The 27,155-nt window shown below is 35.8% G+C and overlaps 1 protein-coding gene across 1 annotated transcript in view; it reads right to left on the reverse strand.

Moving 5' to 3' along the window:
* The window catches only part of CORIN (corin, serine peptidase), a 182,369-nt gene that overhangs the window by 31,399 nt on the left and 123,815 nt on the right, over positions 1-27,155 (reverse strand). The window contains 7 exon segments of the mRNA XM_074274153.1: positions 685-792; positions 2,923-3,068; positions 5,897-6,128; positions 16,582-16,689; positions 18,660-18,776; positions 20,601-20,711; positions 22,930-23,037. Of these exon segments, the coding sequence (XP_074130254.1) occupies positions 685-792; positions 2,923-3,068; positions 5,897-6,128; positions 16,582-16,689; positions 18,660-18,776; positions 20,601-20,711; positions 22,930-23,037 (930 nt within the window).

Below are 27,155 nucleotides of genomic sequence, written 5' to 3' on the forward strand. Positions count from 1 at the left end.
AAAATACACAAACTCCAATTGATAAACAGAAGTGTTATGTTTAATGATGATCACATTTAATGTTAATTATATAAATGACACGACCAAGTTATATGAAGGTTCTTTCTTTGGAAGAGAATACAAACTTTCAGTGGGATAGAGTGGCTTAAGGAAAACAAGCCTTAAAGTCAGAATAATATGGGTGCAAAGTTCCACCTCTGACCATACTAGTCATGTGACCCTGAACAAATCACTTAACTTACCTTTCTCAGAATATAAATTATAGAGTAAGTGCCAAACTACATGGTAGAAGGAACAACCTCCCTGAAAACTCCTCATACCAATGAAATGACAAGGGCAGACAATCCTGGCCCTTAACACCGAACAACAGCTGGCTAGGATTCCCTCCTCTAGCTAAATTTGGGACATGAAGGAAGTATTGTTTTGTTTTTTCCAAGAACACTCCCCATCATGAGCACTGAGTTCAAAAATTATAATTTTCAAGCATATTCTCCATGCTTGCTAGAGATTTCTCTCTCAAATGTTCAGGATATTGGGCAGCACAAGAAATAGCTGAAATGGCTTTGGTTTCTTCCAACCCTTTTGCTGAGCTATCTTGGGTGAGAGAGCCAGAATCGTTATTCCCCTGTACCCACTACACAGCTATTGCTCTTCACATCCAGAAAAGAAACAGCTGTTACGTACCGCAGTGATCTTCATCGCTATCATCCTCACAGTCAGCCTGCCCATCACATCTTCTGGACGCCAGAATGCACCTTCCAGAGCGGCACTTGAAATGACTAGGGGAGCACTCTATTGTTAACAATCAATAGTAACAGTGTCACTGAATCGTAAAACCCATGGAACAAGATAAGTAATAGATTTTTTTTATTGGAAATAGGGGTCAGAGAGACATTTGATAAAAGCAACACTGGCTCTATGCAAAAATGAAACAGGTGAACTTTGGGGACTCCTATACTTTGGGGGCTAAATCAATTTGGCAAAATATTTGTTGAGTCAAAATGGTACAGTTCAAAGAGTGCCATTTGGACTCAGACATCATGGGTCCAGATTCTGGCTTTTCCACTAATTACTTGTGATATCTTAAATGAGTAAGTTCACTTTTCTGGCCTTTGATTGCTTCATCTCTAAAATGAGGGGGTCGGACTATATGATCTCTAAGATCCCTTCTTCCCAATCTAAATCTATGATTCCTTGACCCATGATGTGCAAGGGAATCTTCCTCCATTTTGCTATTAATCACACTCCTCTCTTCCCCTGCTCAGTTTTTCCCTTCTCATGATGATACCCCTAAATTGATCAGAGCCACCCACCTGAGTCATTTGCTCTAGCCTTTTTTCCTACAAGTATCCCAAATTGCAGACTTTTTCTCTTCTCCCACCCTCCTTCACCTCAAAACTTTCCTCTCTCCTTGCCTATTCTCTCAGGTCTAGCTTCTCTACTAGCTAACAGGACAAAATCATTCATATCAAAGACTGACAAACTATCCTTTCTAGAATTATTCTTCCTAGGTAACATACTTGTTTTTAAAGAGATCCATTAAGGGCTTGGAAATGATTTATTAGGACTATTTTCTCCGACTTTGTCTTATCTTGATTGTCTCTTATTCACCAGGCTTGTTTCTGAATAACTTTTGGCTATTAAAAAACAATCAAATCTTCAGTCAAAGGAGGATTATTTATTACCACTAATGATATTCAGAAGAATATGATATGACTGAAATAATTTGAAAGGAATTATGGAATATTTGAATTCAGTGGCATTTCAGAAACTTTCTTGTGCAATCCCTCTATTTGCATGAGTTCTTTTTATAAGGAAAATGGAACTTGGCAAATAGACTCATATTCCTTTTCCATTTTTCCTTTTCTCTTCTTTCTCTTTTCTTGTTCCTGCCCCAAGGAGGAAGGTACAAGTTCCTCTACTATTACTACATAATGAAGTCAATAATTTTCCAAACTGATTCTGCAGATGGAAGGCAGACGCTGAGTATTTCCTTCTCCTACTTTGCCAGACTTTCCATCAAGTTCAATAAAACTCCAAACCTTTTCTTCTATCACTCAGTTTGGAATTCAAAGTCTGGGAAGGTAGTCTATTGTGTTCTGTTCCTTTGTGTCTGCCATAGCCAGACTGCTCCTACTATTACCCACTCCTACGTTTCCAAAACATTTCCAAACTCTTATTGGATCCTTTTAAAAACAAGTCAGAGGGAGCTTTTAAAAAATCCATCATTTGGGATGCTTGTAGGAAAAAAAATAAAAGAAATAAATAAAAGAATCCCAAACAATAAACAAAATCAAATGGTTGTTCCTAACCAAGGTGTAATTTCCATGTTTTACCCTTCTGGGAAGAATGGATCATCTCATCTCTTTTTTCCCCCACAAGAAAGGCAAGAAGGAACCCTAAGCAGGCAGTTTCACAGAGCAAAAAGAGTACTTCTCCTTGCCTCAGTTTCTTCACCTGTAAAATGTGTGGGTTTGACTAAAATGATCTATAAGGGCCTTTCCAGATTTATATTTGGGAGGCTTACTTCTGCTCTCAATGGCCGTTTAGGACAAAAGAGAGTAATTCTTCCTGCCCACCACCATTTGGAGAAGCAAGATTAAGGAGGGGCTCTTTCCCTCCTGAGATCTTCAGAATAAACCCACACAAGAAGCTGGGAAGAAATCCATCATTGGACATCTGGCTAGAGGTCGGTTTCATATTAAGAAATGTTCCTAATCAGGTGTTTGCATCATGGATGCCTGCATCTTACTTCACTTTTACGATCACCACTAAAAAAACAAAGAAATGGCAATGTGTAACAGATGGGCCCCAAATGTAAAGAGGTAATGAAGGTGAGAGAAATAAAGAGCAAAACAAGACCTTAAGAATCTGGCATGCACTAATCCTTTTCAATATCATCATCACCATAACAACAACCACCTTCTACATCTTCATCAGGCATTAGGCAGGTTTGGTTATCCGAATTTTCCTCCGGAAACTGAGTGCAATCTGTGTCTTCTGGCCACTGAAGACCTACAATCCCGAGCACAGATTCACAACGTTCTTTGGAATGTTCACACAGCACCCTATAGAAGTGAACAAAAGTCAGAGGCTAGAAAACTTCCCAGGCTTTCGCATCCCACAAATTCACAAGCATCATCCGTGGCATTTGGTGGCCAAAAAACTGGGCGATGTTTCCTAAGAGAGTGTGTTCCAGCAACTCACTTCACCATCTGATACCAGACTTCGAAATTATCCCAGGGATACAGGGATGCATTTCGGGATGAGAGTTCTCCTCATATTGTGCCTTCTTGAGGCGTTCCCCTTTGTCCTCCCCCAAGGGATGCATGTCTCCAAATCAGTGGAATTTATGACCCATCTTTGGATTCTCCAGTATATGGGGAAAGATGAAAGGGTATTCCCATGGAAAGAGCTTTGAATTAGGAATCAAAAGACTAGAACTCTGATTTCGCCACTTCCACTAATTCAGTTTGTGATATTAGGCAAGTCATTTCATCCCAACAGGCATGGCTTTTTTCCTTCTCATAAATAAAGAATCTGGATCAGATCAGGGATTCTTAACTTTTGTTTGTATCAAAGATCCTTTGGCAACTGGTAAAACCATGAATCCCTTCTTAGAATAATTTTTAATGGATAAAACAAACTTCACAGGATTAGAAAGGAAATCCATCATGCTAAAATGTAATTTATTAATATAAATTAAAAAAACAAATTCATGAACCCTAAATTAAGAATTTCATGATTAGGTAATTTTTAAGAATCCTAGGAACTCTAACAATATTCCAATATTTGACTATATGGCTATAATCCAAACAATTTCCACAACCCCAGGTCATTAAATTGAATAAATCCCTTATTTACAATCCATTCTTCAGCAAGACTTGAACATTAACTCACCAAAAAAAATGCCTGTTCCCAAAACAACATAACTACTTCCTCTTCTCACATACTAAAAGTCAATTTCATTCAAAGGAATTTTGTTCCCAAACTATTAAATGGGAGAATCACTGAAAATTAAAATAGTTTCCACTGCCTACTCCAATAAAAGAAAACAAAACTATTTTTCTTTCCATGTAATATTTCCATTAAGATATTAAGAAATAACAAATGATTTCACAGGCCAAGAATTAGCAGGCATAGTTTCTAGCCCTGGTTCCGTTATTGTGTGGCAATTTAATTTCTCAGGGCTACAGTTGATTTTTCTTATTTTAAAAAATGGCTTAACAAAATGACTTCCTCTAGTTCTAAGACTCTACAAATTTACAAATTACAAAAATGCAATAAAAATTCCAATTTTAAACACATGTTCTTGAAGTGTTCTGAGTTTAAAACTCAGTTTTGTCAATCTGAATCATACTTTGTTATGTTGATAATTAGGATCAGATCCATGATAATCCTAATTAAATCATATTGCAAATGATCACCTCTGGAAAACATTTCTTAAAAAATGTGGTACTTATATACAAGGTTTCTAAGATGCCCTCATAATAAGAAGGATGTAGCTAGGAAAGGAGGAAATTTGGGGGGGAATGATAACAAGATCTCTTTCAGACACGTATAGAATCAAATATGACAATTTTGTCTACATTTTTAAACACAATTATTCTTAATGCTATATAATTATGAATTAATTATTCATATCATTCATTCAAGTTAATGATTCTTGCCCAAAGATAAAAAAAATTAACTTTTAAAAGATTCCCTGATAAGGTAAAGAATGGGTATAAAATTGCACTAATATTTGAATCTAGTTTAAAAAGACAATAATTGAATAAATGAATGAGTGAGAAAGGAAACCTTTGGGTGTATCACTATTAATGCTTTTATTAATAGCTATTTAATAAAAAAAATTTAAATTTTATAAGACGATACTAAATTTCATTGTACCAGTATTCCTCTATTAGACTCTCAACTATTCTATTATTTTGTATCTTTCCACAATTTAACAACACAATACTCCTAATTCTTAACCCGAAACTTTTAAATGGTCTTAGGTTCTGATCTATAATTCTTTTATTTATTCATTTTTTGTCTTAATAATATTAAATAATAACAATAATAGTAATTACATGGCATTTTAAGGTTTGTAAAATACTATGTAATATAGATGATTTCATTTGATCTTCACAGGGGCAGCTAGGTGGTGCAGTGGATAGAGCACCAGCCTTGAATTCATGAGGACCCGAGTTCAAATCTGGTCTCAGACACTTAACACTTCCTAGCTGTGTGACCCTGGGCAAGTCACTTAACCCCAGCCTCAAAAAAAAAAAAAAAAAATCAATAAAAAAAAAATCAAAAAAATGAACAAATAGATGAAAATAAAAAATAATGCATTTGATCTTCACATCTGCCTTGGAAGGTTGGCGATATTATCATACCCATTTTCACAAGGAAACTAGAATTGAATGAGATTAAATGATTTGCTCAAGATTTGCACAACCAGCTAAGTATCTAAGGTATCTCTCTCACTTTTACCATATTTCCAAATTTCCTTGTACAATCACCCAGCGCTTCAGTCATATTTCCCATGGCACTTTTTGTCTGTATCACTATGAAGTTCTAGTTACCTCTTATTAGTATGAACATTAATTACCTAAAGAAGTTTACAAATCACATTTATCTTCGACAACCGTACATATTAAAAAATATTCCCAATGCTCATCTTTGTACATATTCAAAACAATAAACATTTCACTTTCTTGACAGCACTTCACAACTCTTCATCGTGGACTTGAATCCTGAATTTCCATTTTAATCATTAAGCTGCTTCTTATTTATTCTGTCTATATTTTACTACATTAATTTCCCCCTTCATTAGGCACAATTGAAAATGTACAACTTCTTTCCATGTTAAAATACAGATTGAATTGATTGAGTAGTTGAAGGACATTACCTGCAAGGTGGGATGTGTTGGTTTGTATATGGATCACACTTTGGTACTAGGATAGTACAAGCGAAGAACATGAGATATTTGTAACAGTTGGTCTGAACAAGGGCTGGGAAAAGGGAGGACTCCCAGCTGACAGAAGCATCTTTCTGAGTCCTGTGGCCGAGATAGTTTGGGAAATGGGTATAATTATAGGGAAGGTTGAGGCAAAGTTCCAGGGTGATTGGCTCACATTGACCTGTAAGAGAGAATATAGATCAGCTTATTTTAAATGTAAGTAAAAGACAATTCAGAAAAATCATCACGACTGAGGGTCCAATTCATACATGACTCTTAAGAAATCTCTTTTTTTGAATACACAGAGCTTTATATTAACTGTGATGCACTATGATATAAACATAAACAGGAAAACAATATACACAATGACTATAATAATGCAAACGGAAATAATAAAAAGAAACCAATTATTGTTATAATTATAATGGTTAAGGTTGGCCCCCCAAAAAGAGATGAGAAAATGGGTTGTGGAGTTTTGTGAATGCTGTCATATGAAGTAAATGTATTAGTTGATCTTACTGAAATGCTTTCCTTTTCTTTTTTCCAAAAATAGGGAAAATTTACTAAGAAAGAGAAGCTTGCATTCAGAAATGAATGTAATCTGAAAAAAAGGTTTTAGTTGTTTTTAGGATAGCACTAAAATATAACCACTTTTCTTTAATGATTAAAGATGATTTCAATTAACACAAAGTGAGTATTAAACACTTGGTTTTATATTCTTTCACTTCATATAATGTTATTCTTTCAAATTATTCAGAGGAGTACCTCAATTTTCACTTTTCTAAGTATTCCATTCATCACAGACCTACTCATAATTGTCCACATTTGCCACAAGGAGGAAGAAAAGCAGCATGATGAATAAAAACAGGAATTTTATTATATGGGGCTATTATAAACTGAGCCCTTAGCATCTGAGTCTCACTAGTAAATTTAAAGTCAGACTGCAAGATTGTCATTTAAGAGGTTTGGTGTGTTTTTTTTTTGTTTTTGGGGGGGGGGGTTGGAATCTTTTTTTTTGTTTGTTTGCTTGTTTACCTGAGCAGGAATCTTCTCCATCAGTAGGTCAGCATCTTCTTTGAAGCTTAAAATCTTAGATTACACATATATAACCTGCACCAAATTTCTTCCTTCTCAATGAGGGAGGAGGAAAGGAAGAAAGAAGATGTGGAACTTAGGATCTTAAAGAACAGATGTCAAAATTTGTTTTTATATGTGATTGGGGAAAAATAAAATATTAAATTTTTTTATAGAAAAGAAAATTAGAGTTGCTTGGAATACTGAAAGATTTAGTGGTTTAGCCAGGACCAATATGGATCAAAGGCTGAACTTGAATTTACTCCCCCCTGACTCTGAGATACAGTCTCTAATCACTATATTTCACTGCTATTTAGCTGAAGATCTGCAAACCAAAGGTGTCACAGACAAAATGTCCAATGAATATTTGGAAACATATTTGAGGCTGAAATACAAGTGTGTTCAGGAAAAGTCTTCATTTGGCTTTGATAGCTCTTTTTCTAGAGGTTTTGGGCAGACAGATGAAGCTATAAAACCAATATGCAACAATTTTATCTCTTTTTTGTTAAATGGAAAACGTTTTGTCCCTTATCAGTCAATCAGTCAACAAGCATTTATTAAGTGCTTCCAACACTCCAGGCTAGTGCTGGGTACTAGGGATACCAAAAAAAAAAAAAAAAAAAAAAAAAAAAAAAAAGTGAAATGAGTCCTTTTCTTGAGTAGCTTACTTTCTATCCGGAGAGACAAGTACATACATAAGCATAAGAGAGATGAAAAATTTGTCCTCCCCCCCCCAAACTCAGTTGATGTAGTCACAAGATCCAATAAGTTAACAATGTGTGAACATCTTGTTATCCCTTTATGGAAAAAATGAACATCTGGTCTCTGATTGAGCCAGAAAGGAGTAAAATCATTAAATGGGCAATAAGAAGCCATGACATTACAGGGCTTTAAATAACTAAACTCTAGAGAGTAGGGGCAGGAACCACTGATTGAGGAAGAATCTGGTCCCTGAAAGACAATAAGTCTTGGCAAAAGGAGATTTCTCTCTCCCCACCCCATCAGCCATGGTTCTTAGAAGCAGAGCTAATAGTCCAGAGGGAGACAAAGCATTTGGAGATTCTATTACAGACAGTTCAAGGCACGGTGGAATGAGGAGAGACATGTATTATAGTCAGACACTGATACAGAGATGCAGGTATCCAAGGCTATAAACAACTGCAAGGAGCATTGCCTCTGAAAGGAGAGGAGAGAGCTGGCTATGGACAGAGAGAAGTGAGAAGGAGAGGAGAGAGCTGGCTATGGACAGAGAGAAGTAGGAAGGAGAGGAGAGAGCTGGCTATGGACAGAGAGAAGTAGGAAGGAGAGGAGAGAGCTGGCTATGGATAGAGAGAAGTGAGAAGGAGAGGAGAGAGCTGGCTATGGACAGAGAGAAGTAGGAAGGAGAGGAGAGAGCTGGCTATGGATAGAGAGAAGTGAGAAGGAGAGGACAGAGCTGGCTATGGACAGAGAGAAGTAGGAAGGAGAGGAGAGAGCTGGCTATGGACAGAGAGAAGTGAGAAGGAGAGGACAGAGCTGGCTATGGACAGAGAGAAGTAGGAAGGAGAGGAGAGAGCTGGCTATGGACAGAGAGAATTGAGAAGGAGAGGAGAGAGCTGGCTATGGACAGAGAGAAGTAGGAAGGAGAGGAGAGAGCTGGCTATGGACAGAGAGAATTGAGAAGGAGAGGAGAGAGCTGGCTATGGACAGAGAGAATTGAGAAGGAGAGGAGAGAGCTGGCTATGGACAGAGAGAAGTAGGAAGGAGAGGAGAGAGCTGGCTATGGACAGAGAGAAGTGGGAAGGAGAGGACAGAGCTGACTATGGATGGATAGAAGTAGGAAGAGAAGAGGAGGGCATAAGCATTTATAGAACTCCTCCTATGTGCTGGACACTTGTTAAATGCTTCATTTTATTTGATCCTTATAACATTTCTGCAGGATAGCTACTTGTTATCCTTGTGAGATAGTTGGTGGTTAAGTAATTTGCTCCGGGTCACACATCTAGTGGCTCTGACAAGATAAGAATTCAGGTCTTCCTCATTCCAGACTAAAAACTCTATCCACTGAGCCACCTACGTGACATATTGGCCTTTGAAAAACTATGAGACTCTAAGAGAACAGATTAAGACCCATTCATCAAATACACTGCCCCCAGGGAGGAAGTTCTATGATGTTTCCATTAAGAAAGGACTTCAAGTTTTGTGGGTACAAAGGAATGATGTGTTCTCTACTTACTGGAACTCGCTCATCCTATATATGCTATACATATGAGAGTAGAGAGCGCATCTCAAGTTTATAAGGAAATTATTTTCTTACTGCTGTCTTACTATGTCATCTCTGTAAGTTTTTTTACTAAATTTTTTGACATTTACTAGCTGTCTTGATATAAAACAAACTAGTACAGACTCACAAATAAAAGTTTTAGAGGAACACACACAAATTCAAGGTAATAACCACCATCTAGAGACCCAGTCAAAGAGTATGAGTTGAAGTCAGGGTAGTAGCCCAAAGTGCTACATAGATGCATAAAATGAAAGGGTTACAAATGGAGGGCCAGAAATAGGTGGGGAAATTTCATTGTTATATGGTATATGAGTTATGCTTTGAAGAAAGTTGAAGGATTCTACAAGAGAAAAGTGAGAAGAGGGCAGGAGGGAAGAAACAGAGTAAATGGTATGAAGAAAGAAGAAGTTCTCAGAAAGAGAGAGACCAATTTGACTGGACTTGAGAAAGGAAGTAATGTATAAAGAGGCTGGAAAGATAGATTTAAGGCAGATTGTAAAGGGCTTTAAAATTCAAACAGAGGAATTCATGTTTTATACCAGCAACAACAAGAGTCACTTAAGTTTAATGAGCAACATGATCAATCTGTACGTAGGAAAACTATTTTGGCAACTTTAGGGAAGAGGGATTGGGGTAAGACCAATGAAAAAGCCATTGGAATAGTCCAGGAGATGAAGACCCGAACTGTGGAGATCACTGTGTAAAGTAGAGAACTGGGGGACGATACACTGATCAGAATGAACTCCAACAGTGAAATATTATTTAATTAGGGAATGATGGCGTTATCATCTAGTAGTTGATAAATCTTTATTTAGTGCATAAAGGTTGATGGAATCCTGTCACAGAACTTCAGAATCTCAGCACTAGAACATATTATGGAGATCACATAGTCTAACTTTGGACTCTGTATCTTAGAATCCTTGGTTTCCTTCAAGATTATGCTCAAGTATTATCTCTCTCAGGACACCTTTCTTCCTTCCCCCATTCCCAACCAGTTACTAGTACCATCCCTCATTAAGTCAATTTCTACCTACTTAATATTTATTTTCTTCTATCCCATGTTTTATATCATTAGAATATAAGATCTTTGATGGAAGAGCCTATACTTTTGTTTTTGTATCCCGAACCCTTATCATGTGCCCGACAGAGTGAATTGCTTTAAAAAGTACTTTTTGATCAATTGGTTCTACACAATGAAACTTTGGACACTCCAAGTAACATATTTGAATCCAAGACCTTCACAAAGTGCTTTTTTATTTGTATATTTTGTATATTTTTAATAAGATGAAGTGTCCACACAAATGGACACTTTGTATTTTGTGACTTGTATGACAAGCTTTTTTCCTATCAAGAATAAAAAACTCATTCTCCCCTTTCTTTTGGACTTGCCACTAGAGGGAGATCTCATCACAAATATTTAAGCATGTTGAAAATTCAATAGGGTTTTTTTTTCTTTTCTTTTTTTAGGTGTGATAGACTGCCTTGCAAAGTGTAATTTATACATATAGTAGTTCTTTAATATATATTTGTTGAATGAATGAAGGGATGAACCTTGGGAGTCTTGGGATAATTGCAATATTTAAAAGCTGGCTATTTTAAATAGTACTTTTGCTGTGAAAATGTTTTCTATCCTAGATGAAATATAATACATATACATACTAACTGCTGTTCAATGCTTGATGGAACGTGGACTTCTTAAGGAGTTTGCACTTTATATTTCATCTCTTAAACACGTTATATTTCATCATTATTTTCACACATTCTCCAAGCAATAAGGAACAAGGGATGCAGATTTAATTTACAATTTAATTTCAAGTTCTCTATTTCTCAGAGTGATGGTCAAGATTTCAATCCTTTTTTTATTTCAATCCTATTTTTTTATTTTTAGATATATTATTAGTTTACTTTTCCATTGGAAATATCATTTTCACTTTCTAAATATTTTCTGCACCCCCAGAATTCTCCAAGATTCTTCTCACACCAATAAAAGTCTACCTTGTAACACAAATTCATTTGACCACTTCAAGACTTTAATCTTATTATTCTACAAATGGACTTGTAGGAATTAAACTCAGAAGAGGATAATCCCATTCTAAATTCTAATAAGAATTTGTCACCATGGCAGCATGATTATAATGGGACTTTGCAATCATAGACCAGGCTTACTTGCATAACACTCCCCCAATTCTGCCCTTCCAAATATTCTATTAGAAAAATAAAAGGAGTTATGCAACAATGTTGTTCAATCAATCAGAACACTTTGGAAAAGTGAAAAACATCATAAAATTAAAAGCTAGAAGTGACCTTAAAGATCATCAAAACAACTACTCCATTTTACAAAGCAGAATTTTGGCCCAGGCAAATACCAAAGTTAGAAAGATAAGGAACTCAACAGAGCTGGCTCAAAATCCAGGGTTGGATCCTCTTAGGTATCTCTGGAGGTTAATAGACACTTCCCTGGCTGTAAGAACAAGATTTACCTACCAGGAAACCTAACAGATTTAGATTCTCTTTGACAAAGAGACAGTGACAGAAGCTTGACTATAGTCCAACCTTTATCTTTACAATGTTATAGTGACTCTAAAATTAGGGTAACATTCAGAGTATTTGCTCCATTAATAGTGCTTTATACACAATGTTCTATATTCCAAAATCATGCCATGTTTTTATTTTTTTTTATTTTTTTTGTCCAGAGAGAAAGCCAAGTATTGATTCATGCTAAGTATCTATAGATATAATGTCATGTTTTTATTTTATTTTATTTTATTGTCCAGAGAAAAAGTCAAGTATTGATTCAGAAAGGTTCTTTAGTTCCATGGAAGACTTATCAAAAGGCAGAATGGAGTATTAATGCTAAAGACTTCTGGACTCTTGGAACCCTAACATCCAGATTAAAAACTTTAGGCAAGTTAATTTCTCCATGTTTAAATCTCTTCATCTTTAGGATGAGATGAACAACAGCTGTACAACCTACCTCACAGAACTGTTGTGTGGATCAATTAAGACAAAAGAATCAGTCTTATAAACTTTAAAATTGTCTACCTTTGCAAAGAATCAAGAAATAAGAGAATATTTAAATGGCTTCAAAACATTGGGAAGAAGAATATCTTCATTATAAGGCAAGCATGTCAAACTCAAATAGAAGGGGTAACTATTACATCATATACAAGGATTTCGACTAACCTCATATTGAGTTAGAAAACCACATATTAACATTATCTGTGTTGTATTGTATTTTTATTTATCTTCCTAAATGTTTTCCAATTATATTTTAACTGGTTCCAGAATGTGGCTGGAGTGCTGGCTAGTGTACCACCCATGTATTCAGCAGACATGCATTTAACTCTTGCTCCACGTAGCACGTATTTGGTGGCTTAGCAGAAGTAAACAAAGGAAAAAAGAGAAAGAATATTTTAAAACTCTGTTTGCAGAAGGAATTTTTTAAATTCCCAGTATTTACTTGCAGGATGGTAAAGTAGACAGCGCTGTGGATAGAGTTGTGGATTTGGGGTTAAGAAAGCTTGTATTTACAGCTTACCTCAGACACTTACTGGGCAAGCCATTTAACCTTTCTCATTACATAAAGAGGAGATGATAATAACCTCTTTCTAACACGGAATTCAAATAAAGTGACGTAAATCAAGTGCTAAATCCTTAATCTAATCCTTAAATTGGATTACATAGTATTCAAATGGTGGCTAGGCAGGCAGCTACATCACTTTGTGGGCAGAATACTGGACGTAGAGCCAAGAAGACTAAAATTAGCTATATGTCAGTAGACAAATTCACTTGGCTTTAGGCCTGTTTCCTCATTGGTAAAATGGGGATAATAAGAGCACCAGCCTCAGAGAGTAGACAGGAAGATTCCAGTAAATCTTTGTGAAGTACTCTGCAAACCTTAAAGCAACATAAAAACACCATCACTGAGAGCTAAGCAAGGTGAGCCAGTAGTACACACAGTACTAACTGCCAAACGAACAAATTAGCATCTACTCTTAATATTTAGATGCTTTCTTTGCAGCTATTATAGTGTGGTAGTTACAAGTGTTTATGATGTCATGGGATTTAAAGCTGTTGGAAATCAGGCCAAACTCCTCATTTTACAAATAAGGAAACAGATCCAGGCAGAGTAACACATTTGAACTCAGCTCCTCGGGCCCCAGAATCCAATTCTCTTTCTGCTACCACACATTACAAAACAGAGGCTAAGAACTTGGCATTAAATTCATGTTTATATATGAAATGAAGGCCCCCATTTCAAATGACTAATTGTAAACTTATACTGATCCAGAAATAAGAAATGCAAAGTTCTGGGGTGGGGAGGCGGATGGAGAGGAGACAGAAGAGGGGACACAAATGTGGGGACTTAAGAGAAAGAATATAATTCTGGAATACAATATTAACACCCATTCGGGAAATAACTGTATCCAGGAAAGTCATTGTGTTTTCTAACGAGTCTCTCAATGAAAGAAGTCATCCAAAAATCTGTCTGTCAGGGGTTTTGTTATTTCCTTTCTCTGTCCCCTAACTCCCTCACATCCCGGTCCAGAATCATGGGCAACCTTGACAGGTCATCTCGGCTTGGGGCTAGCAGCTCTTCCCAGTTACAAATCTGCAGCCTCAGGCCGGCAAGGGTATCAATCAGAGAAGTTGCAGAGCAAATGAGAAGACCACAAGGATGGAAAGGAGGAAGCCCAGAAGAAGAGCTATTATTTAATTCTTAGGCTACACCCTTCTGTCCTTGCGGCCATACTTCCCATCACCTCCATGTCCACTCTGCAGCGCAAGGGCTTCTTAACTCTTCTACCAAGCTTAGTGTCCCTTTCTCAAAAGGGATGCACAAAACAAATCCATAGGATTAAGCCAATAAGCATTTACTAAGTATCTACCTTGTGTCAAACACTGTGCCAAGTGCTGGATCACAAAGGAAACCAAATACATCAAAGTAGCAAAATAGCATTTTGAAGTGCATGGACCCTAGTTAGAATTTCTGCTTCAGTGAATGTCTCCCCCCCCCTTGTTCTTTCTTTCTTTCTTTTTCTTTAAACAAAATCCAGTGTTATATTTGAATGGGACATAAACATTTTGACAAATTAAAATAATTAAATTAAATCTAACCCTTCTAAAATAAATACTAATGATCCTTTTGTACTTATAAAATAATTATGTCATAGCTGAAAAACAGAAACCAAAAGAGCTTTTGAGTTCACTTCAAAACTGCAAAATAATAGCAGCATCCACAAGGAGGTAAGATTTGATTTGTGGGGTGGCCCAGCAGATAGACCGCTGCCCTCTTAGGAGAACCTGAATTCAAGTCAATACTCAGACATTTGATGCTTGTTGATTGTGTGACTCTGGGCAGGTCACTTCAACCTAATTATTTCACAAACCAACAACAAAAGAAGATTTGGTTGCTGTAAACACTGATGTCTACTATTAACAGAGGGCTTGCAAGACTGCCCTTCAGAAGCCTTTACTCACCCATCCACCCCAGGACTGACCATGGCTGGATCTGCAGAACTCTTTAAAAGAACTCTGCAAGATTTGTTTGGGCAAAGTATGTTATGAGTCTCTGACTTTCTATTTCACATTTAAAACTTGAGAGTCTTTTTTTTCCTTTGAGGCAATTGGGGTTAAGTGACTTGCCCAGGGTCACACAGCTAGGAAGTGTTAATAAGTGTCTGAGATCAAATTTGAACCCAGGTCCTCCTGCTCTATTCACTTCACCACCCAATTGCTCCTTGATAGTCATTCTTAAAGTAAAACTTTCTAGATGCTAAGTGCTACCCTTGATTTCTGAGCTTCATTGCATCACTCATTGCATTCACTCATCACAGTGTCTTAGTACCTTTTAAATTTGGGCCTTTTCAAATAGCTGTTAAAATATGCTTTGGTGCTTTAAAAGGGAAATGAGCACACACGAAAACACACTAAACGTTTTCAGTCAAACATATGTAGGCATATGTGCTGTGCCGTGCTAAATGAAGCACTGAAGTGCAAAGTGGAAATGAACAAGCTAAGACTCAATCAATAGTTCTACTAGCTCTCTGGAAAAGGCTCTGCATTCTTAGTTTTACCAGATCAACCATGAGCTTAGCCATTAAAAAGAAATTTGCTGTTCTCATTCTTCATTTCCATCTGACAGAACATGAATCCTAAGAAAAGCTACTTTGAATCGTCCCACTAATATATGCAAACATTAATGATTAATCCTTTCCGAGAGGGCTTTTACAGATACTACCAAAAGTAAACTTATTTTCTTTACCATGCTCTTTGATGGTTCAGGTCTGCCTTCTATTAATCACACCAAAAGCAAAAATCTCTTAAGTGTCTGATTATTTGCAGATGGTGTTTGGAAAAAAGCACATGTTAGTGGTTGCTTTCTCTAAATCATTTGATTATAAGAGGAAGCTCTTGTTGTCCAGTCCATTTGTCTAGCTCCAGAGCCTGGGTGGGTTTCAAGTACTCTGGTTCTGATCTCCTCTGCTCCAGTGCTCCCCACGTACCACTTCTTGTCATGTTCCCAAAAGGGGTCTGCAGAATTCCTGTGTGAAGGGGCTTGTAGAAGCAAATGGCCAAAAGGATAGTATAAGTAGGATAAGTATCCAAAAGGATACTTAAGATGCTTCCCATGAGCACTAGGTTCTGCCTGAGCAGCAGAGCATTAGCTTAGTGGGGGGCTCAGGGTCCCCACCGATTCCAGCAGGAGGCTACTCAGTCAAAAGTCCAGAAGCAGCAGCAGCTTCCAGCCCACCCTATGGACACCACTCCCTGCTCCAGTGCCTTTCTTTAAATATACATTATTGAAGGAAAACCACCTGTTCAGATCATCCAGAGTTTTTACCTTGTATATACCACACATGTACAAAATCATTGTACTTCAATAATATACTAGAAAATACGAATGACTTTTTAGGCATCTTTTTAATATGTCCAGATTGCCCCTCCCCCCAAAAAAAGTTATGTGAGTATTAAGTGTTTGTGAACACTTGGATAAAGTCATCATTATTTTTTTCCCCAAGTTAAACTTCAAAGTATAGCTTAGTAAAGTCATGCATATACAGGAGACATTGAGCTGAAGGTACAAGCAATCCCAGCGGAAAGCAGAGATTTAGAGCCCACATCCCAGTGGCAGTTGCTTTTGATTTAGTCTAATTGAGACCAGTACTTTCCTTAAATAATAAGCTGGACTGAATTCCCTTGTTTTGAATTGCACCATCTTAAAGACAACGCAAATGAAAGCAGATGAAGAAGCATAGATAGACAGTGACACATTCATCACCACCTTACTACTTACTACAGTTGCTCTGATTGCTGTCTGAGTCGCAAAGTGAGCTCCCACCACATGCATCAGCGCAGGAATTGAAGATGCATTTCTGATCGCCTTCCAGACATGGAGTCTGACCTGAAAGGCGGAGAAGAGGAAAGGAGGCACTGTTACATTTGCTTTAATCATCACTGAGTTACCTGCATTCTGATATGAGGGGCTGAAAAGTACCACCTGTAGGGAAGGGGAATGAGAAGTTATATAAAAAGAATTTCCCCTTTGACTCAACCTACTACTTCCACGTTTGGGCAACATCCAAAAATACGGTGTTCAGATTGAGCAAATCCATATAAAAGAATTAACCGAGTGTTAACCTATCAGCTATTCCAAAAGGGTTGCATTAGGAGGGGAAAATGCAGATCAACATGTTCTGGAGAAGTATTGTTCTTGATTAAGGAAAAAATGGTGTTCTATGCTATATTCTACAAAAATATAGATGTATGTACATGTAAAGCATTCAATTCAAAAAGTCTTTTGTACAAGTCTTGAATTTGGCTTAAAATTTTATTTTCTTCCAACTCTAGGCTTCTCTAAGAGATGTCTTTTCTTGAATAATAAATACATTCCCAACACCAATAAGATAAAAGTATTTTATCATAGCCAGATCTTGTACAGCTGCTATCAATCTTTTTTCTGTTACGTCTGTTGGAAAGAATCATAAACCCAACTGCGATGATCTGAGTATCAGGTTTCTAGTTTCCAAATGAATGACATTCGTAATGTCAGAATATGCCCTAATTACTTTTCCTTAAGCTTTGTGAAAAGGAAACTGTTTTTCTCATTGACCAATATTGTGATTTCAGAGTCATTAGGAGATTACATTAAAAAAATATAATAAGTTATGATCTATTTTCTCTCTTCCCTAAAATACTTCATTTCAGATGGGTCATCAGGAACAACAATGGGTGTGGGAGGGAACCCTTGTTTTATGTATGTAAATAAAGATTACAGAAAACACAAAATAATCACCTTTTTATATGATGACTACATAATGCACAAACAGTTATATTCTTATATTCATGTCTAGGGATCTATAGGAAAAATGTTATTGTACTGTCACCTCTTTACCTTCCAGGGAGTAAACTGCTTCATGAGGATCCCTGGACCACTATGACAATCAGTGGCTGAGGCAGAGTACTATATTCGTAGTCAGAAGCACCTGGATTCAAATCCTACCTGATACACTTAATTGTGAGACCTTCCTCCCTAAGGCCTCAGTTTCTTCATCTATAATATGAGAATCAAATAGCACCTACCCCATATCACAGCTATGAAAATCAACTAAAATCATATTTATAAAATACTCTACAAATGCTCTTATTTTTCTTAACACATGATAACCATCATTGGCTAGGACGATTCCAAGGACTGACTAAATGAAACACTTATCTGTTTTTATCACAAATATGACCTAAGAAACATTCTCATCAAGGTAGGATACTTAAAAACTGATGTAGTGACATTGAAATGGCAGGAATAACATTATACTTAGTCCCGGGCAATCCTGGGTGATGCTTTCACAGAGACCACATATGGACACCAGACATTTTGTGAAATACATGCAAGTTATATTTCTTGAGCACCATGAAGAATTAAATTATTTCTTGGTAGAAGCTATTTCAGGAAGCCATTACATATGGCTCTAGAATTTAATTTGGGCATTCTAATAAAAAGAATGGCTAATTTCTGCTCTTTTCCCTCTATTCATTTTCTTCTCATTGCTTTTTTCTCTACAAGATATTTAGCTGTGTCTAAATTGTTTTTAATTTTTTTTATCCTTAGTTTTAGGATTGTTATCTTTAGTTTTAATCACATTAAATAGCAAGGTTTAATAAAAGCTAACTGAAACTCCCACTTATTGTCACAAATATTGTCTAGCCCTATTATGCCAAATAACCAAACAGTTTATAAAGGTGGGCTGTATTATTAAGTTCTGGGCAAGTCTAATCATGAATTCTTTATTCTTTGAGAAAGAAGATCGTCTCTAAAAGAGTAATGACAACCCAACCACAGTTTTCCAAAGAGAGAAGTACGTAGCATGTACTCACTGTTGCTACAGTTTTGTTCATCACTTCCATCTTTACAATCCTCGTCACCGTCACACCGGAAAGCGCTGGGGATGCACTGGCCATTGCCACACTCCAGAAGACCCTGACTATGACATGCTGGGGAAAGCAAGAATGAGATCCACTTCCTTTATTTTAACTGCCTTTTTCCTTTATTCAATTAATGATTATAGGACGATGGCTAATGACAGTAATTGAGTTTAACTCCCTCATTTTACAAAGATTAGTGATTTAAGTCAATAGGCTCTGAGTGAAGGAGTGAGGATGCTGCAAATAAGTGTCCAAACTGTAGTGTATTAATATGATGACTCAGGATTCAGTAATCTTTTTCATTTTCTTTTGTTTTCACAAGTGTGCTTTGGATAAGAAGGGTCTGAAGGAAAGCAGTCAAGTCTAATCTTGGTATCTATTTACCTTCATTCTCAACAAAAAAAATCCTATTATTTAGAAGAATAAAATGGCTATTTCTCATACTGAAATAAACCAAATAAAAGTATAATCTACTTAACCTTGAACAAGTATTCAAGATTTATGGGTCTCAGTTTCCCTATTTATAAAATGGGGGAGGGAAGCAATTCAGCAAAACTATTCACCCTATGGACTTTGCCTTAATAATATCAGCAATATTACACACTGAAAATCCTCCACTACTGCAAAGAAAGAAAAGAAGTGTATTTTTTCTGCTCTTCTCCTAGGCCAAGGTTGGTCATTAAAATTATACAGTTCTCAGTTTAGTTGTAGAGTGAGGCTTTTTTCCTCTTGATGTTTTTTGATTTTATCTTATTTCCCTGGTTCTGTTTCTTCACTTTGCATCAGTTCACATATATCTTCTCATGCTTCTCTTCCTTGTTTATATTCCTTCTTTCTTATGGTACAATAATATTTCATATCATTCATGTGCCACAATTAAGTCAATTCCCAAATGGTGAGCATGCACTATGTTTCCAGCTTCCAACATGAGAGCCAATGTTTGAAAGAAATATTCTAATGGAAATATTAGCTATCCTTTTGGTTTATTCTATTTGGTTATTATAATCCTTTATTATATATTATTATTGAACTTATTTTAACCCTACATTATTTCATTCATTTAATATAATAAATTGGTTTAAAAGAAAGATATAATCTCTCTATTATCACTCCAAAATTGAGTTCTACTAAGAACATGTAAGCATAATCCATTTCCTAGAATACCAAATTTTATCACATTAAAGAACTATTCACTGGACACTTTTCTTTCCTCTTACAACATTATTGATTATCGAATTACAATTCTTATCACCAGTCACTGAGAAGTTAACTTTTGTACTATAGAATATATGAACTCAGGGTCAGAAGATTTTGGTTCAAGCCTCAGCCTTGCCACTTGCTAGCTATATGATGATGGGCAATTTATATAACCGTTTTTGTACCTCAATTTCCTCCCACATAAAATGGGAATGATAATATTTACAATGCTTACTTCCCAGGGTTGTTGTAAAGATTAAATGTGATTATGTAAATACAATTCTAAAAGTAATCAATTAAACAACAAGCATTTATTAAGTACAACCATATTCCAGACACTATTTAAAAGCTGAAGGATAAAAAGACAAAGGAGAATGGTTCCTGACCTCAAGGAGTTTACATTGTACTAGGGATATCAGTAAGTACAGTCCAAACAAAACAAAATTTAAAAATCTCCAAGAGGCAGTTACATGTCAGCTATTATTAATCTCAATTGAACTGTTAAGGATAATCATCCTTCTGACAAAGTTATGATTCACCTGTTATCTTTTAAAGTCAAAAATTTGAAATAGTAGGTTTTTTTCCTCTTTTTGAACTACTTTTAGATCATGGAAATTTAGTACATTTTACTAAGATTAAAAAGTGGCAAAAGGAAAAAAAAAAAACACAAAACCAAGAATAAATCACAAAACTCACAGCAATTGACTTCATCTGACTTATCTAGGCAGTCATGGTCGCCGTCACACACCCAGTCCATTGCTATGCAGCGGCCATCTCCACAACGATATTCCTTTTCAGGATTACAGTCTGAGAAAAGGATGACAAATGAGGAGGAAGTAGAAATCCAGACCAGTAGATCAACAATAACTGTTGTACAATTCCTATTTCCGCTCAAATGTTCTTTGAAATGCCAACATTCTGACACAATTTAATAACTTTTCTCTAGAACTATTTTAATATAGACATTCCTGTGAGATTAGCTCCTAGAAAGAACACTACCAGCTGAACAAAGCCCAGCTTTTGTGATTTACTTGGATGGTTTTTGCAGCTTTGCATCTTAAATCAATCTATTTCCCCCTTGTCTACATGTAATTTAAAAACAAAGTGAATCATGAGTTTCTTCAAACAGATCTGGTAAACTTAGGAAAGAAATAACTTTTGTCAAAAGTTAGCAAACAATTTGTTACAGGTTTAGTTAAATTTATGAATTACTGGTCATAATGGATTATTGACTTAATAGCTGGTCTTTCAAGTTAACATCTTAAGATTTGTAACAGTTACTATGTCTAAAGTTTAAGGTTACAAAGAACTTTACATTCAGGTCATTTGATCTCACAAAGAAAAAAGATAATGGTGGCCTTTGCAGGAATAAATTTAAGGGAACCACCAAGATAAGAGCAATATCCCCAAGAAAATGAGTTTGACTATATTCAAGGTTCTCTGTGGCAAGTAAAATTGTAACAAAGGCAGGCTGAGAGCCAGTTTTCTCCAGAACAAGGTAACAGTTTATTAACAGTGACACATAAAATTGGTAGAGGAACTGGCATCAGCCAAAAGCCAAGGACTTGAGCATCATTGATTTCTTAGTTAGGCAAATGATAACCTAGAATTGTATCAATGGCTCATCTCGATGACCAAAGACCCTAAGGGAGGGCTGACAGGGTCTTTTAAAGCTACTATGGGTCTAGCAGTACATCATTTGGCCCTCCCCTGGCAAAGATAAGATGACCAATTAGTTAACATCTTAATGAGGAGGTGGGTTAAAAGGTACCTCACCTCCTCCCTATTACTTCTGGAGTAATCCTCAAATGATAAAATTAATCTGCTGCTGGGAAAAGTGGATTGACCTTCAGGCGTGGCAGATCATACCCATCTCAGACAATTAAGGAATGCTAATTGCTCTCAGCTGCTTCTAGGAGATCAGACCAGAAAATCAGAACTGGCCCAACAAGTTCCTTCCCTCCTCTTCCCAGACTTTGCTCCCCTCCCTTTTACCGTCCCCAAGACCAAATCACTCCCAATTTTGACAGAGTCGTTCCCTGAGGAGGGCCAAGCTCAGGCTAGTTCTCTGTTTATGGGTAATAGAGGCAAACGTCCCACTTACTGATTAGCTAGAGCAGAACTTCTTAAACTTTTTCCACTCAAGACCCTTTTTCACCCCAGAAATTTTTACACAGCCCCAGTCATACAGGTATATAAAATGGATATACAAATCAAACAGTCACTGAAACAAATCAAAAGTTTGTGGCCCCATATTCAGTTATATGACCCAATCTGGGGTTCTAATGCACAGTTTAACAAGCTTTGAGCTAGGGAGTGCACTGGGAGTTAGAAGTGATCACATTATGTGATCTAGACTAAAAAATTGGGTCTGACAAAATAGGGGAAAGGAGGGATTACAGAGAAATGTCAATTATTAAATGATATGACAATTTTAATTTTTCTCATTCTCTTAGGAGGAATTCTTTCGAATGCAGATTCCTTGTTTCTTCCCCCTCAAACCTTCTGCAGAAGCATGCATTCATGCACACGCGCCTGTGCACACACATACACACACACCAATCACCCCTTTCCAACCTATTCTGACCTAAATGTCCTATTGCAATAGATTGGGGAAATCTACCTGTTCTCCACAATATAATTGAGTTTTTTGTAATCTTGTGTAATAAAATGGATAGATGGATAGATAGATAGATAGATTAAAGTGTTCCATAAGTTTTAGCAGGCTATCAAGTTTTAGCAGTCCATGATACAAAAAAATTTAAGAACCCTTGCAACAGATAATTATGTTTTTATCTAGTAACAAGTCAGGCAATCTCTGATTTTGTAACTTTTACATTATATTTGGACTTGTGAGATTAATGTTAGCCGTTATATAAAATTCCACTCCAAAATGAAATTCCGGGGGGGGGGGGAAATCCTCTAATAAACTGCCATTCAAAATTACTCAACACTCCTGTATCCTACTCTATTTGCCTTTTTTTAGTAACAATCTGACATTTTTTAGTAAAACATTAATGCTTACCACAGTTTTCTTCATCACTTAAGTCCCCACAGTCATTATATCCATCACATACAAAACTATAATTAAGGCATTTTCCTGTATGACAGCGAAATAGATCTTCACTACAATCTATAGAGAAGAAGAATAACCAGTTAAATCATTTTATGGAAGATATTAAAATAAGTTATCAGATCAATCATAACTATATATTTTTACACTTGAAAAGTACCTTAGAGATTATCCAATTGAAACGTCTCCTATGCCCATCCCCAATAAAATATAACCTTCTTGAGGACAAGAACTATATAGATATAGATGGATATAGATGACAAAATGCAATAATTTTAGCAATACTTGTGATTTTGTCAACAATAGAAAAAGATATTTTCATATCATCTAGTTGTGGTAGACATCTCAAAATATGTTCAGCTATTTCAAAATTACTACAATTATCATACTTTTAGTGTTTCTATATTTGTCGTCTTAATTTTAAAAGTGTATATACACACGTGTCTATATGTATATATACACATATGTATAGATATGTCTGTATATGCCCACACATACATGATCACAAATCTGTCTAATATTTGATAACTGTCTTCACATAACTAGTTTCCTTTATGATCCTATATATTTTATTTTATGCATTTAAAAACATTGGTCTGAGAATCGGTTCACAGGTTTCACCAAACTGTCAAAGGAGACCATGAAGGTCAAAAGTCCAGTTCTAAATAATATCAGAGGATATTAATCATTCAGATACTCTCCCCTGATTATTGCTTCTGCAAGTTTTTAAAAGTGTTTATTTTCATGATTATGAAAAGCTAAGTGCTTTCATGAGGACTCAGTGACATTAAATATAACATTTTCATTTAAATTACTATCTAGAGTGGACTTGTTTCTAGTTTTTTTATCATTTAGTCATTTCAGTCAAGTCTGACTCAGTATACACTCACACACATACACACACCCTTTAATTTTGACTATCAACTCCGTAAGTCTCTCACATCCTTCCAAAGCAGTATAACGATACAGTAGTCAAATCTGGTAAGGCAACATCAAATCACCTCGTGATTTAATGCAACAAATTTGTCTTCCAAAAATTAAAACAGAAAGACATATTAAGAGTAAAATCCATCATTATCCAACAAGTTAATAGATTCAGTTTGCTTCTATCATGACTTGCACACTTAAACAAGAACTTTTCTGAGCAGTCCTTTTCAGAGGTCAGATACAAAATGATCTATGTTTGCAGAAACAATTTGTTGACTTCAGTGAGGTCTGGCCGATTGGAAAATACACAAAACTTTATAAGCAGAAGTACTTCACTGCAGAGCCGGGACAACATAGTAAACAGCAAAGATCATAGTGCTGCCTTTTATTCCAGTAAATGTTTATTTGAACTAAGAATAAGAAAAGACGTCAGCAGAGTTTGCTGCCTTGCAAATCAAGTCTTTCCAAAAGATGCTTTTTGAGGCTGCCTTGCTCTACATGGGGATAATTTTGCATAACTGATGTAAAATGATGTTTTTCCAAGCATATACCTTTTAACAGTAATTAACATATCTGAGAGGAAATATCATCAGAAGTTCTTTAAGTGTATTAATGTTCATTCACTTTAGAATTTTTATGTACTCATACAATCTTTCTCTCTATAAAATAAAACTAAAGAAATAAAAAACACACAGTTTAAGAGAAGAAAATAAAAACGTATCAAGAGCTTAACAAAATTACCCCATCTCCTATAACTATTTATAAATGTAAACACATTTCTTTGACTTCATTTTAAAGTATGGATATTAAACATCTACCATATTTCTACACAACGAAATTAGTTAGAATCAAATTAGAATCAAAGAAGCAGAAATTAGGGTTAAATTTTTGAATATACCTAGTCCAGTTGCCTCATTTTATGGTGCAGTAAATCAGACCCAAAGAGTTCAATTTACTTGCCCAAAGACAAATGTTGTGTTGTGAACAAAAGCCATGTCCTTCTTGTCTCTTGTCACAACTCATTCCACTATTTCATAAGGATTCCAGCACTGGGCAATAATACCTCATTTTACAGCCTAACTCACATCCTACCTCCTCCAGGAAGGCTTCCAAGATCCTATCATCTCTGACCAACAATTATGATCCTAAAGCTTATCATTGTTCTCATTCTATACCAATCGCATCCTGCAATATGACTCTCTTTAGGGATCAAATACATTTGGTTTTGTTTAAACCATATTGATGGAAACATTTATGGTATTTATATGTTTTATGCCTCGTTAAGCAAGGTATGCTAACAATGGAACTTTTTCTTGATGACTTAGGGATATTATTTTGAATATGAATGACGGTTCTGTACTCTAATATAATGATATTTTCTAGGAATCTTGAGGTACATAAAGCTACTTGACTTACTTTTATTGCCTTCGTATGATTTTTCTTTTTCTTTTCTCTAAGCACATACTTGTTATTAGTATATGACTAAGATATTGCTTCGAACCTAACTCTGAACTTTTACACCTGTTTGAGAACTAAATATATACACACACTTTTATATACTAGGTACCATTTGTACATTTTTCCCCATTACAATGTAAACTCCTTGAGGCTAGAGATTACTTTTCTTCATATTTGTATTCCCAGCACTTACCATACTACCTGGCATATGAGTACCCAATAAATATTCTATGTACATACCTATTTATCTATATCTATCTATCTATCTATCCATTTGCCCTTGGGAGACTTTTACAATTCTAATATTTCATCTATTATAAACAAGGAAGAATTGCATATTGTTAAGAGATACCAAGTGAATCAACTCACTGAATCTGTAATTTTATGTTAGACACAATTTAAAGCCAATGGACTCTTTTAAAAAAAGATCTCAGTTCCACATCTGCCTTCCCTGATGCTAAAAAACTCTTTCCTACTTATATCTGATTTACAATTGTGTTTCTTCTGGTTAAAATAAATAGAATTTGAGCAATTTACTAAACTTCTGTTTCTATTAAGCCTCAATTTCTACTAAATCTCTATTTCTCAATATTCTCATTCATAAAATTAGGGGATTGGACTAGATGGTCTTTGAGATTTCTTCTACTTGTAAAAGTCTACGATTTTATAAATCTAAATTTTTATAATCAAATTATTAGTAACAACAATTAGCATTTATACAGTACTTTCAGATTTGTATAGGACTCTGGAAAATAGAATTATCAACAATTGGAATTTTCCAAAAGGCTAGAAAAAGTGTGCTTCCTGGTTATTTACTCATGACTTTTTAGGGGATACTTTTGGTTCTTTATTTTTTTCTTGTTTTGGAACTACTATGTCCCAAAGCATATTCTTCTTCCATTCTTTTTCCCCGAGGCTCCTGTTAATCAGTCCAAGTCCATCATTCTCCTGTACCTTTCCTTCCCTAGTCACATTTTTCAGTATGCCTTCCGGAACCTTTGTTCAATTGTTAATAAAATTATAAATAAATCCTAGTCCTCTTTTCCCAGTGTTTCATCTCCTCACAATAATTAATAATAATTAGCATTCCTATAGCACTTTAAGGTTTACAAAGCTCTTTCCATATATTATTTCATTTGATCCTCACAACCACACTATGAAGCAGGTGTTATTATTGCTCCCTTTTTTATAGATGAGAGCTTTTTAAGCAACTTGCTCAGATTCACAGTTAATAATTGTCCAAGGTAGAATTCATATTTAGAACTCCCTGTATCTGAGTCCAACACTAACACCAAACCACTTAAATGTCTCATGGAAACTTGGCTTTCTTTGGAAGATAGTATGTTTGGTCATTGTTTGCTGGTTGCCTCCTTTCTCATGTTCCCCAATATACTCTGACATTTCTTCCTCATCACTACTCTTCACATTTTTATCCTGCCATGGATACTCAACAATTTTTCAAGAAGTTTACTGCAGTCCTAATTATCTGCCCCAGAGGCTTGATCTTACACACCTTTTCTCTTTTCCTGGCTTTGATTCTATCGTTAACATTTCAACTATATAAAGAGTTGACTTCCCTTTTGCTCTTTGTTCATATACTGCTGATCTTCAATCTTAAATCATTCCCACCATCTGCCTTTTCCATTTATTTCTACACTGTTGAAAGCCACTGAAGTAAGTTATGTCATCGTGTCACTAAATCCTCTGCAGATTCATGTTACTGAATCTTAGCTGGACTTTCGCTAATGGAGAAAAAAAAAATCTTAATTCTTCTTTCGTTGACTCTCTCTTTG

The sequence above is a fragment of the Sminthopsis crassicaudata genome, chromosome 6, assembly GCF_048593235.1.
Source record: "Sminthopsis crassicaudata isolate SCR6 chromosome 6, ASM4859323v1, whole genome shotgun sequence".
Taxonomy (NCBI): domain Eukaryota; kingdom Metazoa; phylum Chordata; class Mammalia; order Dasyuromorphia; family Dasyuridae; genus Sminthopsis; species Sminthopsis crassicaudata.